Raw genomic sequence first — 16,494 nt, forward strand, 5'->3', positions numbered from 1 at the left:
TGGCGATTTGATGGACTTCAGTTAGTACATAGCTAAAAGACCAAGACTCGAAATCAGTGCTCAGAACACGATCGATCTACTTTGCTGTCAAACAGTTATCTGTCACTCCTAGTTATTGTTCTTGCGCAGAAAAACAAAACAAACGTCATCCCTTGGTATTGTGTAGTTGGAGAGTAATTAATTAATTTGATCGACGCGTGATAGTCCGGGGCAGTAACCCCGTTGGGCTCGAAGGAGCCGCAATCGAGCGTACCGAGGCGGAGGAGGCGGCGGAGTCGGGCGCGATGTGGGAGGAGGGCAGCAGCAGCAGCGCGCCGGGCAAGGACAAGCAGGACGTCGCCAAGCTGCACGACGCCACGTTCCACGAGCTCATGCAGGAGTGCCGCCACTCGGCGCCCGGCGCGCGCCTCTCCGCCAAGCTGCGCACGGCGCTCGAGAGGTACGTGCACTGCGAGTGCTGCCTAGCTGTGCAGCTGCACTCACCTCATCCCATTCCCGGCTCGATTGCTTTGTGGGTTTTAGAAAAGTTTTTGATGATGCAGCCTAGAGTCTAGAACTTAGTTATTGATCAGGGGCGTAGCTACCGCCGTATCTGCCGTATCAATTATACGGGGCCCCCGGGCCACGGGGGCCCCAAAAGTGTGTAAGGACAAAAAATAAAAACTTCCTAATTTATTTTATTTTACAAATATCAAAATTCTGAAAAGCAATTCTTTTTTTTTCCCGCCTTAAGCGTGCGTTCAAAAGTTAACAACACTACATCGTTATGGCGGGCTGCGGGACTTCCCCGTTTTACTTACTTCATCTTCAACTCAGCGGGGAATCCTTCATCGATATCGCGATTTACGTGTACGTTGTTGTAATTTACATTGGATAACCACGGAGTTAGTAGCAGCATAAGGGGGGAGAGAGGGCGGTCCGCCACTGGTACATACCACGTCTCGGGGGGTGCCATCTCGGTCGACACATATCTGCACGACCAGGATGGCACGGGCAGAAGGGACAAGTCACTGAGGGTGCCATTCTAATCTGCAAAGCCTAGGTTCACTACCAGTCACTGCATGCTATTCAAAGAAGACGGATCGCAATCCATACAAAATTGCCCCACGTCCTATAACAATGTGACGAATCTCAAAAAAAAGATAAAAATGTTAAAAATAATATGGCATACTCTCTAATTTCTTTTTTTCACACCTTCATATGAAAAAAATGCTTTAAAGATTGTTTAGGCGCTGTTACGAAAACATCGTTCATGGGACTATTTATGGAATATTTTATTAAATTATTTTTTTCTCAAAACTTAAAAATTTCACACTGATTTTTAGGGTATAGTTAGAGAGTTGATATTTTCACAGATGATGTATTTCTGTTGCCGCTATAACAACAAATACTGAAAACTAGAATTAAATAAATATTTTGGGGGGCTCCCATACAACAAGCATGATTTTTTTGTCCGTTTTATAAATAATGGTACCTACGGAACCCTTCATGCGCGAGTCCGACTCGCACTTGGCCGGTTTTTATAAAACATGTTTGGGTTTGGTTTTTGTGGTTATATCCCAAATTTCAAAAATAGCTCTTTATAAGTTTGCAATGACCCGTTTCCGGTTTCTTTACGTTAAATTAAACCTAGCAAAAACCACCACGAATGATTTCTACACGATTTTTAAGTACTTTTATTTACAATTTTAATCCATGATTATTGGGTGCTCAATAGTTAGTCCGCCGCGGGTGCCACCCGATGCTACGCCGCCACCGCACGGAGTGCAGTGCACTGTTTATTTACGCGCTTTATATAAATATGCATTAAATGAGTGAAAGGAAAATAGATTATCCCAGCGGCGCTGAGAAAAGAAAAAGTTAACAGAAAAGGGAAGAGGTTATAAAAAAAGTGCCATATAAGGGCCTCCAAACAATTTTTTATACGGGGCCCCGACAAGGCAAGCTACGCCACTGTTATTGATCTGCCATTGCATGGTTTACAAACATTCCTATTCACAAAATTTCATGTGTATGTGTGAAAAAGAAATTGTTGATGTTATAAGTTCGGCCATTCAGAGAATGCGTTCCTGACACGTCGCGATTGAACTGACGACGTAATAACATTCATTGATTATTGATATAATAATGTTGTTTTAATGCTCCTCAATTGTTAAAACGGTAAACAACCAGCAAAAATATTTTTATCGTAACTGCAACGCCATTGCAAAGTTACGTCGTCAGTTCAATCGCGACGTGTCAGGAACGCATTCTCTGAATGGCCGAACTATAGTATATGTCGGAGGGGCGAACACATCAGAATGGCACTATTGTCCGACATCAGTTAGGGTAATCGTACAAAGAGATAACTCAAAAAAACTCAAAACTCAAAAACGTTTGTTCAAATTACTAAGAACAAAAGACAGCCCCCAAAACACCCGCCCTTCGCCACTTCCTATGTGTTTTGGCTGGGAAGAAGAAGTGGCGGAACAAACTCCCCAGCAACACATGTCTGTCTGTTAGGTTAGAAGAACCTCACCATTCGATAGACGTTACAATAACCTTTACACACTACAATATGGATCTACAACGGTACTACAACACAACACTAGGTACACTAAACGTGACGTAGGGCAGTTTCGAGATGTGCGCAGCACAACGACTCGACCAAGACTGAGCTCCGCCAACGCCACGCTGACCACCACGACTCTGCCAAGCGTGCCAAAATGTTGTTTCAGCGGAAATGCCACCAGATGGCACGCTTGCGTCTCGTTTAGTGTCCGTACTATTGACAGTCTCCGACATATATTTGTTTTTTTTTTCAAATAGTACAAAATGCCTAAACTTGAAACAGCACTAAGCTGCAATGTGAGGATATAAAGTGTTCTTCAAGAGTACTTTTATATGTCATCTCGTTTGAAGACAGACAGATCAGACAGAGAGGCAGACAAAGAGGACCAAAATGTTCTTTCGGAGAAATAAAATTTATGTTCACATTCGCAAATAATAAAAAAATTACATTCATTATATCATATGAGATCAACCACAGTGGCGGTCAGTCTGCTAGGCAAAGTCGTCTTTAAAGTAGGCTTTGAGGTACTAGATTTGCACTTTTTATCATCAATATCACAATAGGACAACAAAACACCCCCCTTTCACCACTTCCTAGTGTTATGGCTTTCGAGAAGAAGCAGGTGTACTGAAAGAGATTTCATGTGAGATGTTGAAGGGGGGGGGGAGAGGGTGGAATCAAATCTCTCGACATCTCACCAAGGGGGAGGGAGGGGCAGAAAATTAAAAAAAACACCTCACACCCTCTTTCCTGTGGTATTTCCATATTACGAGTGTGTACAAAAATTTATAAATAAATATATAAGAAGCTGCTAAGAACAAACTTCTCAGCAAGACAGCTCTCTCTCATAGAGAGCTGTATGAGGGATTTTCTTTATATCAAATATAATTAAAAATATATATTATACTTTATTGCACACATAAATACATTTTGACACACTGAAATATAAATACTTTTGGCACATTGGGATTTTCTTTTTCATCTTCTCCTAGCTGATGCCTTGTTTGTACTGATCTTTGTACGTTTCTTGGACAAGTTCCTGCGATGCGACATGGCATCGCAGTTGAGTGTAGTGTGTACTAGATGAGCGATGCTGATGTAGGCAGTGCGTGCGCAGGATGAGCCCGGCGGAGCGGCGGGCGCTGTGCGGGCGCAAGCTGGACGGCTGCGCGCCGCTGTTCGTGGCGTGCAAGCGCGGCAACGTGGAGATCGTGGAGTACCTGGTGCACGTGTGCGCCGCCGACCTGGAGCAGCGCGGCGTGTACGAGGTGCCCGACGACCGCTCCGTGCACACCGTCACGCCGCTGTGGTGCGCCGCCGTGGCGGGCCGCCTCGAGGTGCTGCGCGCGCTGGCCGACGCCGGCGCCGACGTCAACGCGGGCTCCGACTCCGGCTCCACGCCCGTGCGCTCCGCCTGCTTCATGACGCACCTGGACGTGGTGCGCTTCCTGGTGTCGCGCGGCGCCGACATCCACCGGCCCAACCACAACGGCGGCACGTGCCTCATCAACAGCGTGCAGTCGGCGCGGCTGTGCGCCTTCCTGCTGGAGCACGGCGCGGCCGTCAACGCGCGCGACACGCAGCTCAAGACCGTGCTGCACTACGCCATCCAGGAGCACCGCGTGGAGACGGCGCGGCTGCTGCTGGAGCACGGCGCCGACCCGCTGCTGGCGTCGCGCGCCGGCGACGACGCGCTGCGCACCGCCTGCCTCAAGGGCGCGGCGCAGGTGGTGAGTCTGCTGGCGGGCCGCGTGCGCTACCCCGCCGCGCGCCTGGCCGACGCCTACGAGCTGCTGGGCAGCACGCAGCTGGACGAGTTCAACGACGTGACGGCGGCGCTGGGCGCGTGGCGCCGCGCCACGGCCATCCGGCACGGCGGCGGCGCCTACGTGGCCAAGCGGCCCGTGCGGGCGCCGGCGCCGGCGCTGGGCGGCGCCCGCGAGTGGCGCAGCGCGGCGGAGCTGGAGGCGGCGGCCACGGACATGGACGCGCTGCGCGTGCAGTCGCTGCTGGTGGTGGCGCGCGTGCTGGGCCCCGACCACAAGGACACGGTGTTCCGCCTCATGTACCGCGGCGCCTCTTACGCCGACGCCTTCCGCTACCAACGCTGCATCGACCTGTGGAGCTGGGCGCTGCAGCTGCGCATCGAGAAGGACTCGCTGCTCTCGGCCGGTCAGTGCACTCGCCCACTTCTCTCCTCACTATCATACTAGACTTACCAGTAGTATTTGAAATAAATACTATATAAGTTAGAATTGAAGTTAGTTTGCTCTACAATCATATTGCAATCGTAAATCATTTGCAGACAATATGATTCATTGGTTAATTACAGAAAATGATAAAAACGTTTATTTAAAAGAAGGCATTGGAAAGGGGGTCGGGGTGTTTGACGTACTAACCTTCCAATATACTTTTTAATGATTTGATATATGTATTTTGAAATACGATGTTTCACGTACGCTTAAATGATAATGTCCTCCCCCCGCAGACACGTGCCACACGGCGTGCGCGCTGACGCGGCTGATGCTGGACGCGCACGCGGGGCGGCTGGAGCACGCGCGCGGGCTGCCGCAGTTCGGCGACGTGCTGCGCGTGTTCCGCCTGCTGGCCGCCGAGCTGCCCGCCTGCCGCCGCCTGCTGGACGCGCGGCCCGTGTTCAAGGCGCAGGCCGACACCTTCGACCGCGCGCTGCGCTGCGTCACGCACCTGGTGTTCCTGCTGCAGGCGCGGGCGGGCGCCGGCGAGCGCGAGGAGGTGGGCGCGGCCGTGCGGGCGCTGGTGGCGGCCGACGTGCGCAGCGCCCACACGCGCGACACGCTGCTGCACCTGTGCGTGTCGCGCCTCAACGTGATCCGCTCCACGTACTTCGCGGACGAGCCGGACGCGGCGCCCGTGTTCCCGCACGCGGGCGTGGTGGCGCTGCTGCTGGCGTGCGGCGCGGACGTGCGCGTGCGCAACGAGGCGCGCTCCACGCCGCTGCACGTGGCCGCCATCCCGTACAACTTCAGCACGGAGCTGGTGCGCGTGCTGCTGGCGGGCGGCGCGCACCTGGACCAGCCCAACCGCTTCGGCGACTCGCCGGCCGAGCTGGTGGCGCTGAACCGCGGCTCGCGCGTGCGCGTGCTGCAGCACGTGACGCTGGCGTGCCTGGCGGCGCGGGCGCTGCTGCGGGCCCGGCGCCGCCTGCCCGCCGCCGCGCTGCCGCGCACGCTGCACGACTTCCTCGACCTGCACCGCGCCTGAGCGCGCCTCTACGCTACTACCTATCTTATGCTAAATTAGTCTCAAAATTATAATAAAACTACGTATCGAATACTCAAGCTTTTTAATAGTCTCTCCATTACAAAACATCACAGATTCAAAAATTACTTAATAAATAATGTTCCAGCAAGTTCACAACACCTTCAGATCTATACATACGGACATACGGTCTACAACAGAATAAGTTCGCATGAGCCGCTCGCGCGCCCGCTGCCGGTGTTGCCAACTCTACGTCTTTTTACGTAGATCTACCTACCTTCAATCCAATCAACGTAATTTCTTAAGATGTACTTAATTATTTGTAAATTTTAAATTTAAGTTCTACAATTAAGTAATTGGCTTTTAAAGCCGTGTAAGTCGAATAAATAAATAAAAATAAATCTATACACAATAAATCTATATTTATTTATTTTTATACCAAGAAGATAGCAGCCACAGCCTATATACTAAATAACATTTTTTAACGATTCATAAAAGGTTTTATTGATCATATTTACAAATGTTTACAATTAAAATCATAGACTGGCCTCAACGTTTTCCTCAGTTTCACTTATCCTAAGACCATTATTTTACCTCGAAAAAAATAAACGTAGATCTACGGACTTTGCATATGCAATTTTAATCAATTCTACGTAATTTTCTCATCTGGTATACGCAGTTCCCAAAATCCGAATTGGCAACACTGGCTGCGCTCCGCCGCGCTTCTAGCGGTGTGCGCTGGGCCTAACACTGAAAGATTTTTCCAATCGGACCAGTAGTTCCTGAAATTAGCGCGTTCAAGCAAACCGACTCTTCAGCTTTATAATATAAGTATAATTTGTTGATTATCTTCTAGATTGATTCAGGAGTATAAGTTTATGTGTACGTAAATTATTCGAACGCCTGCACAACTATTGCCATATTGAAAAATACATTTTGAATTTATACATTTTTATTTAATTTATTTAATAATACACTGGTACACTAAAATTGGTACAAGCGTCAGTTCGTATATGAGGTACTGTTTCCTCAGTGAGTCAGTTCGTCCGATTGCAGTCACAAGGCCGCGAGCAGCAGCGCCAGCAGCGCGGCGACGCGCGGCGCGAGGGGGGAGGGGGGCGCGGCGCTCGTGCGGCCGATGTTGCGCCGGTGCTTGTCCACCACGTAGATGCGGCCGCCCATGCCCGCGTGCGAGAACGAGTGGTAGTACACGCGGTCCGGCCACGTGCTGTTGGGCGCCACCAGCAGCTCGGCGGGCGGCGCGGCGGGGCAGTCCCACACCAGCGAGCGGTTGTAGGCGCGGAACGTGGCGTAGTCGGCGTCGCGGCGCGTGTCGGCGCCGGGCGCAGGCCTCGCGCGGCACAGCGGGCCGGCGGCCGTGGGCGCCAGGCGGCCGCGGCGCGTGGTGTGCACGCCCGCCAGCACGCGCGCGCTGCGCTGCGCCGCCTCGCCCAGCCGCTCCAGCCCGCCCACCGGCTCCGCCGTCACGATCAGCGGGTGGTACTCCGTCGCCGAGTGCGGGTCGTTGCCGCCGTACACCTGCCGCACGACCACAGTTACACGATACTCGAGCCGTGACGATACCGCCGCGGTCCAGCACACTCACCTTGAAGGAATACTGCAGGCCGCGGCGCAGCTGCAGGTCGGGCGCCAGCTGGCCGTTGACGTACCAGGCGAGCGGCGGCGAGTGGCGCAGCGGGCGGCCCGGCAGCCCCCGCGCGCCGCCCGCGGGGCCCAGCCGGAACGTGAACACGCGCAGCGCCGGGTCGAACAGCTCCGCCACCTCCCACGGCGTCGGCGCCGCGCGTGATGCGCTGCACACACGACTGATCGGTGAGCGGGGCGGGGAGTGGGGCAGGTCGCGGGGTGTGGCGGGGCGGGGCGGTACTCACACGGCGAAGGGCACGCAGTCGTTGGTGGGCGGGTCCCGCGCGAGGTGCAGGCGCACGTCGGCGCGCGGGAACAGGCGGTGGAAGGCGGGCTCGCGCTCGTGGTCGAGGCGGCCCAGCGCCCACACGGCGAACACTTCGCGGTCGACGGGCCAGTCGCGGTCCATGGGCTCCTGCGCGGCCAGCGTGCGGCGGTAGGACACGACGGTGAGGCCGTTCTCCCGCCGCGCGCTGAACACCTGGTTGGAGTCGAGGCCGCCCACGCGGTCGTCGCGGCACACGCCCTGCCACGCGCCCAGCACCTGCACGCACTGCGGGCACGCGGTGAGCACGCGGTGAGCACGCGGTGAGCACGCGCTCAGCACGCGACGCGCTGCAGCACGCGGGCGCTGAGGGCCCAGGCGAACGTGACGTGCAGCGCGCGACACAGCAGCGCGTTCTCGACGGTGAACACGTCGCGCGGAGACAACATCTTGCGGCTGTTACTTGTCAGATCGCGGGACGATTGTCATGGCTTGTTTATATTGGATGAAAATGGAAATGAAATAGTCCAGACGTGTCTATTTTGGTGACATTTTAACAGTAATGACATCATTGTTTTGACATAAACTCCGTTTGGGTCAAAGACATTAATTACATTTTATTTCTGAACAGTGCACAATGGTGCAAAAACCGGTACACACGAGAGGTCTTCCGTGGGTAGTGTGTTTACACTTTAGATATACAAAATTAATTATAATACATTTTAAAAGTGTACATATAAATCACACGGAAAAAGTGGTGAAATAATATAGTGGAAAGTAATGTTTTATTAGGTACCCCCCCTACACGTAGTTGGGAGTTATTTTGTTTCTTTAAACCCGACGTGTGATACACCATTGGATAGGTATTTAAAAATGAATAGGGGTCTACTGTAACAATTATTTGGATTTTTTGAATAAAAAGTTTTAAGAAAATGTCCCTCCCCCTCTAACTTTTTTACCATGATTTTAAATAATATGAAAAATGTAAAATGCAGAAGTGTATAAAGGCTTTGTAGCGGTACGTACGGGCGCGAGCGCGGTGATGTTGTAGTCGGTGGCGAGCCCGCGCTGCTGCTGCGCGTTGTACTGCGCCACCGCCACGTCGGCGCCCAGCATGCGCGAGCCCGCCGCGCTGCCCGACACGCCGAACGCCATGTACTCGTCCTCGTCCATCTGCGCCGCCAGCTCCACCGTGACCTGGTTGCCGAACACCTCCCACGACACCTGCAGGTCGCGGTGCAGCTGCTTGCAGTGCGGCAGCGGCGACGCGTAGGGCAGCGCGGCCTGCGGCGCGGGCGGCACGTTGAGCGCGTCGGGCACCAGCACCGCGCCCAGCGACTGCGCCCGCGCCTTGTCCCACAGCGCCACCCACTTCACGTCGAACACCGTGCGCCCGCCCGGCAGCGCCAGCCGCACGTCCTCGCCCGCGTACGCGCGCAGCGGCTCCAGGCTGCGGGAGTCACGCGCTGTACACTCACACTCACAGGGGGGGGAACAGTGGCACTGCCTTACTCACTAGCCATACTCGTCGGGAATCTTCTCGCCTCTGGACGAGGGCTGCGGGCCCACTCCGGTCCAGAAGTACACCTCCTCGCCACTGCCGTCGTATCGCAACTCCGGAATTCTGAACGAAGAGATAAGGCATTAGTTGTGTAAGATTGGGCGCGTGGTTGGGTTGCACAGTTGCTAGTGGAGGCATAAGGCGTGTTACAGGATGGTGGTGGCGTCGAGGAAGCGCACGGGCTTGCTGGAGACGGCGGGCGAGCCGGCGAGCGGGCCGACCGCGCGCTCGGCCGGCGCCTCGAACTCGTCCGGCACGTACACGTCGCCGAACGCGTTCTGGCTGCCGATGTCGTACACGGCCAGCCACTTGATGCGCGAGATGCGCTTGCCCTCGGGCACCGCCAGCCGCACCTCCGCGTTGAAGTACCGCTCCAGGATGTTCGTCCTGCAATCGTACAATGTGCTAATGTTTGTCCAAATCCTCAACACTATTACAAGAATATAACTAGAAACTGTCAGTTACCTACAAATGACTTGACTTTAGTGTTCTGAAAACCTAAAAATGTTATTAAAAGAAGATGATTTGCTAAAAATCTTATATTTATTATATGTTGCTTCTATAACTAGATCATGTATATATGAATAAAAGGCTGCAGGCTACCAGTGGCGAAGGGTGGTTTAATGAAATAGGGAAGCCGCAGCAAAAAAATAAACTGGGGGGGGGGAGTACTCAGGGATGGGGGGGGGAGAGGTAATGGAGGTAATTTCTCAGTCCACCTTTTAGCACTGACCGAGAGACTGATAGTTTGAACATGTTTTCTCGAGGAATTCGGCAGATTATTAATATCTATAAAACTTTATTATCTTTAGTTAGGTATATTAACTAGGTACTAGAATCTGAGAAAACTTGGCACTAGAAACAATACATTTTAAGTATTTAATTTACAACGGCCTGTTAGCCATTGATATTTACCGTAGGTATTTATCCGTCAGGACGTTAGTAATTTTAATATATAGACGTAATATTGGTAGGTAATTCACCCGAGCGGCGTGCCCGAGTTTTATAACACGTTTTTATTCTCAAAACTTAACCTTGAAAAATAAGTTCCTTCCTAAAGTAAACAATCTGTCGGATCGGAAAACAGTCTAATGCGATAAATGCTATAGGTACACTGGTACATTAAAAAGAAACCTGATGCCAACTGTCTACGTATCTAAATACATCATTTCAACGTAGATATCTCTATTTTCACTAGGTACACACACTGTAGTACTGTACTGGTACTGAGTACCAGGTCACACAGTGCGATCGCGAGAATTAGTAGGGAGTAATGATACTGCCAATTATATAATCAAAATCAAAATTATCAAAATTATATACTCGGTGAATTCCTTTGTGAATTCATAAAAATAAATAAATTCCTAACTATATAGGGTCATTAAATCGCGGAGAATCTTAACACCGCGATTCAGGATTTGCATAAAAATGCACAACGCCATCTATGTTGACATAATGTAACTAAAACACACACACGAACTATGTTATTTCCAAATGATACACACACTAATAAATTCAATTAAGTAATACAAAGAACAAATTGTTAATGGTATTATCTAAAACAAAATAAGAACAATGAGAGTGAATTTGTCTGATTTGTTTGTTTACATATTTGAGAAAGCGCTGTCACTCGCGCGTAGACAGATATAGCTACTCTACTCTTGACGCGTTCTTTCTCGTTCACTCGCGAGTTTTGATTGGTGGAAGCCGCTCCGTGAGCCGGCTTACCGCTCGCCCTTATTTTGCGAACATCGCGCGGCGCGGCGTGGATGACGTCACGCGAGCGTAGTTTTGTATGGAGGAGGAAGCCGCGGCTTATTTAGTAGGAGCAAAATGTTTCAAGTAATTTATAGACAATTTTTTTTACGGTGGTAGGCGTTTTGTTATACCTACATATTTAAATTGTGTGGTTTAAATGATTATATTAATTATACCTATACCTATATTATAACTTATACCTATGCTTCTTTCTTGAAATTCGAAAGGGAAGCCGATGGGAATCGGCTTATAAGGACGCCTCGCCACTGCAGGCTACTGCTGTGAACTACTCAGCCCGAGTCAGTCAGTTTGTTTCTTACTTTATGTGTATCTCAAAGTAATTGTATGTACACTAGCTATTTCCTTAAATGTTCAGCTGCTGCAGATAGACTGGCAGGAAGAGAGTGAAAGTGTTCACTGTGAAAGCTGAATGACCGACCTGCCATACTCGTTGGGCACGATGAAGCCCTGTGGGCCGGGCCGGCCAGCGTCTCCTGCCCAGAAGAACGTGTCGTCCCCGGTGCCATCATAGTTGAAGTTCACCAGCAATATTGTAAAGTCATCTACTGCATACACATCTCCTGACACCTAGGATAGTAAAGTAATTGCTCTATGTAATTCAGTAATATATGGGTCATTCTGTTCTTATAGTAAGAATGGGAAAACAAATTGTTTGTGCTGCTCTTGATGCACTATGTAGATTACTGATTACTAGCCGGTTTCCGGAGGTTTCCCCCGCATCCTGTGGGAACTACAGCCGTTCCGGGATAAAATATATCCTCGTAAAGAGGGTAGCATTTCGACAGAAAGAATTTTTCAAGCGCCTTTAGTGTACAAACTAATAAAATGTTATTCTTTATTATAATAGTATAGAATATATGAGTATAGTATAGAATACTGTGTTTATTATCATAGTTGAAAGTATATAAATAAAATAAAGGTAGACAAGCAGTGCACAGTGAGAAGCCGCCGTGCACAGTGACGCACCTGGTGGTGATAGGAGTTGAGTTTCCCGATGAACTTGCCGCGGTACGGGCCCTCCTCGTCCTGCGATCTGCAATCTGCAACGCACCAACAAAACTTTTAGAAAGTTTTCTAACACTCGCAGTAACAAAGAATATTCGCTTATTAGTTACCTTTAGCCACTGCTATAAGAAGCAGAAAACATATTTTGTACATCTTATGCTCACTTTACACAATAATTATGACTTTGTTAAACTTTCTAACTAATATTAAAGGTCACAACACTCACAACATATTTTAAAGTATTTGGCATAGCATTAACTTCCGGTAAGTTGACAAATCAATGAACTGGTTTTGTTGTCAGAGAACATTAAGTGTTCGAGGCTGTCGTGCCATTGGTCGGACAGCGCATTAACTACGTCGCAGCCAATCACAAGGAACTTTCACTTTTTGTTCTCGTTGGAACTGTTACGTCGAATGACGTTTGTGATCCAATGGAAGTTGCTCTATGAGAAAATAAAATTATTTGCTATTGAAGCTTTGTTTTCGAGCACCATATTATATTTTTCATCCCACCATCTCGGAAAGAGTAGTTTTACCCTTTGATATCTGAGCGCAAAAGCCATTTTTATCCTCTAGAGCAGGGATGGTGAACCTTTATTGACTTACGTGCCAAATTAAATAGAAAACACAATCATAATTATAGAGGTGTGCCTTTATGGTAAATAGATAACATGAAAAGGTAAAAGATTATGACGAAGGGACTTGTTTTTGATTCCCAAAGGAGAATGGGCGAAATGTTTGGATGTTGGTCTACTCCCCCTCTAGTAATGAGTCATACATCATTTGAAAGGTCTACTTCAGAAGTTAGAGCTTATTTTAGATAATATTATCGATAGTTAGTTTCAAGTTCTTAGATTCCTTCTCTAGTAATGAATCATATATCACTGGAAAGGCCTTTTTAAACAGAACATTTTGTACTAAAATACCTCTAACAAATTATCAGTACTTTAGAAGCTACAGCCGATTTTAGACATAGTTCTAGACACACGGCAGTGTGTCCGCCAAGTTCGAGCAAAAAAAGCGACACACCGGCCGTGGGTTATATTACACGAACCATTTCGGGCCAAATTCGACCCCCCTGTAACTCAAAATCTATTTTATTTACGCATATCAAATTTCTAGTATCTATTGAGACCCCCTCACTTATCTAAAATACAAAATTTCATTAATATACCTATTGTAGGTCTTGAGATATTGACGTCAGAAAATCGCTATTTTTACTATACACTCACTGACTGACTGATTCACTGACTCACTCATCAAAAACCTAGACCACTTCCAATGGTCGTATTGACTTGAAATTTGGCATGGAGGTAGGTCTTTATGTCAAGGTAAAGGGAAAAATCTGAAAATGGCCAAGTGTGAGTCGGTTTCAAAATAATGAAGGTGTTTTATACCCGGTGTAAATTTATACCCCTAAGGAACTAAAACGAACTAAATTTATCTATATTTATATAATATATCTTCGAATGGTTTGTATTTAGTTTAGTTAGAAGTAAAATAGTGTAGTTAGAAGTAAAATAAAAATCTGAAAACGGCCAAGTGTGAATCACTTTCGAAAATAACGAATGTGTAACTTTGATCCACGAACATAATATATGATAACATGTCATGTCAGTCAATTGGTAAATCTAGTCCATTTAGTTAATCTAGTTCATTTCTTTGTAAGAACCATAGTGCATATTAAAAAATCTAAAAGATAGTATAAATGAGACATTCCTTTAACTAACCTCATCATAAGAAAAAAATAAAATAAACAACCTTACAAAAATAAATGAAATCCCACCCAAAACAAAAATGTGAAAGACTGCCAAGTTCGATAATATGGGAATGCTTCGCCTATAAAAGAAGTGAGATCTGAATAAGTACCAAGTTCCATACACATACCTCAGTTAAAAATAGTTACTTTTTAATGATGTTACTTGGAAAGTTTTCATACACCTTGTTATAAACCTACTAAACGCAATGAATCAAGTATTTAATTTTCTATTAAAACTTGCCAAGTAACATCATTAAAAAGTAGCTATTTTTAACTGAGGTATGTGCATGGAACTTGGTACTTATTCAGATCTCACTTCTTTTATAGGCGAAGCATTCCCATATTATCGAACTTGGCAGTCTTTCACATTTTTGTTTTGGGTGGGATATTATTTCACTAAAGACGTTCTAACTCCATAAATACTAACAAACGACAATCGCCGCCATACAAGCAAATACTCTGCATAACACAAGCTTTCTATTGATATATCACTAAATGCTACAGGAGAGGAAGACCAAAACGCTCATTGTCCTTTACATGAATTCTTAGATCTCTTAATAAAATAGGCTTTATTCTGAATATGGGAAGAATCATAATTAAGTACATAATTTCAATTGAAAACTTGCAAAATAATGGCGTGCCCAAATTATTTAGCTGCGTGCCACCACGGGCACGCGTGCCATTGGTTCGCCATCCCTGCTCTAGAGCGGCAAAGTGATTTGAATTTAGAACATCGTGTGCAATACTCCATTTGTGACAATCTTGATACGACTTTTCAGGACTTTTCAAACAAATACATATTAAACAAATAAAATACTGCTTAAAATAATTATTCAATTAATTAAGTAATTTTAGTTATCGTTTTACATAGATTTTTAACCTCGTTTCATTTTTAAACTGAGTTTTCAAATAAATGAACTTTAATAGGTACTTCTCTTTAATTTGATATTCATATGAGCGCGCCATTTTGTTTTTTTTTGCATTTAGTTTAGTAATTTCCTCGAAGTGGGATGAAATTATTATTTTTTATTATTTTGAGGTCGATTTTAAACCTCATTACATTTCAAACTGAGTTTTTGCATAAATTAATAGGTACATCTTATTAATTTGCCATGTGTGACGTGAGTGCCATTTACTTTTTTTGAGTTTAGAAATTTCCTCGATGAGGTGGGATGAAAAGTTACGTGTTGTACTCGAGTGCAAAGATTTTTCACCTTCTGCTCTTTTAATTCCCTCGCTATCGCTCAGGATTCTAATTAATGAAACACTCGCTACGCTCGTGTTTCAATTTTAGAATCCTTCGCTTGCTCGATCATCAAAATTGAGCCCGCGGTTAAAAAGTAACTTTGCACTCTTGTATAACAAATAACTAGTCAAATCGCACGGTTGCGCGACATGGTAGTTACGCCTTTCGCCCCGAGATGTCGCTATACTTTTTAGTATAGGCCAATACCAAGAGACCAGCGCAGCGCCATCAGATATCACTTATTTTCTGAAACAGTATTGGATAGAACCTATATATGCCATAAATCCATAAAATAAAGTAAGTTTGTACGTTGACTGTACCTATTCTATTCGCTAATTTAATATTGCTTGCACATTGCACAATATTAATATTGCTGGCAGAACAGATGGCCGATGGGGTCGAAAAGTGCTGGAGTGGAGAGTGCAAGCGCAGCGTAGTCCTACGGTAGGACGTCCACCAACAAGGCGGACAGACGACCTTATAGCGGTCGCCGGAAGACGCTGGATGCAGGTCGCCTCCAACAGGTACCTGTGTAGAACTAAGGGGGAGGCCTATGTTCAGGGGCCCGATTCTCCTAAGTTAATTAATAATGTCAAAATTGAATAGAAATCGAATCGCAATATGATCGCAATAGCAGTTTTAACCATATCGGGCATTCTGCTACTAATATACCTAAGACCAATCGTATTCCAACGACATTCGATTGGTTTCAAATCAATAGCACAGGGGCCCGATTCTCCTAAGTTAATAATGTCAAAAACTAATAGAAATCGAATCGCAATATGATCGCAATAGTAGTTTTAACCATATCGGGCATTCTGCTACTAATATAAGACCAATTGTATTCCAACGACATTCGATTGGTTTGCGATTGGTCTGCTATTTTGGTGATTTTGGTCTAGATACGGTGGTTTACTCTACAATCATATTGCAATCGTAAATCATTTGCAGACAAAATTATTCATTATTGATTGACAGAAAAGGATTAAAACGTTTATTTCAAAGAAAAAAATGTGGAATGCCACTACGCATCAATCGTAATCGAGTCGTGATTGGATCGCAGTCGAACGTGAATTGTATGACGCTTAAGTAAAATTAGGAGAATCGGGCCCCAGCAGACCAAGCGCAAACGATTCATCAATTTTGACATTATTAACATAAGAGAATCGGGCCCCAGGTGGTGGAAGTGGTTGATGCACCCGTGCGTACATAGTACATAGAATGCGAAAAGGCTAGGCAGACGATGATGTTAGTTATAGACGTTTTGATTAATTTTAGTATCTGTATTGATTTTGGTTATTTTAGGCTGTAATTCTGCAATAGTGCCCAACAGTTTGATCTCCCCTTAAAAAAAATGAAATCTTGTGCCTAGTATCCAGTAAAGGTTCTAAATCTAAAGGTTCGATTGCATGGCAACGGCCTCTTTTATTATGCATGAGGG

At 46.8% G+C, this 16,494-nt stretch overlaps 2 protein-coding genes across 2 annotated transcripts; one reads left to right on the top strand and one right to left on the bottom strand.

Moving 5' to 3' along the window:
• Positions 1 to 11: 11 nt before the first annotated feature.
• On the top strand, positions 12 to 5,866 carry LOC124641684 (protein fem-1 homolog A). Its single transcript, XM_047179851.1, has 3 exons — positions 12 to 439; positions 3,669 to 4,723; positions 5,040 to 5,866. The coding sequence occupies exons 1-3, from the start codon at positions 285 to 287 to the stop codon at positions 5,792 to 5,794; spliced, it is 1,965 nt and encodes a 654-aa protein (XP_047035807.1). The 5' UTR covers positions 12 to 284; the 3' UTR covers positions 5,795 to 5,866.
• An 859-nt stretch (positions 5,867 to 6,725) lies between these two features.
• LOC124641683 (protein Skeletor, isoforms B/C) lies at positions 6,726 to 12,418 on the bottom strand. The gene is made up of 9 exons (XM_047179850.1): positions 12,159 to 12,418; positions 12,010 to 12,083; positions 11,462 to 11,610; positions 9,415 to 9,651; positions 9,220 to 9,327; positions 8,730 to 9,153; positions 7,684 to 7,991; positions 7,398 to 7,605; positions 6,726 to 7,330 (listed from the first exon to the last, which is right to left on the bottom strand). The coding sequence occupies exons 1-9, from the start codon at positions 12,199 to 12,201 to the stop codon at positions 6,848 to 6,850; spliced, it is 2,034 nt and encodes a 677-aa protein (XP_047035806.1). The 5' UTR covers positions 12,202 to 12,418; the 3' UTR covers positions 6,726 to 6,847.
• Positions 12,419 to 16,494: the final 4,076 nt, after the last annotated feature.

The sequence above is a fragment of the Helicoverpa zea genome, chromosome 23 (genome assembly GCF_022581195.2).
Source record: "Helicoverpa zea isolate HzStark_Cry1AcR chromosome 23, ilHelZeax1.1, whole genome shotgun sequence".
Lineage (NCBI taxonomy): Eukaryota > Metazoa > Arthropoda > Insecta > Lepidoptera > Noctuidae > Helicoverpa > Helicoverpa zea.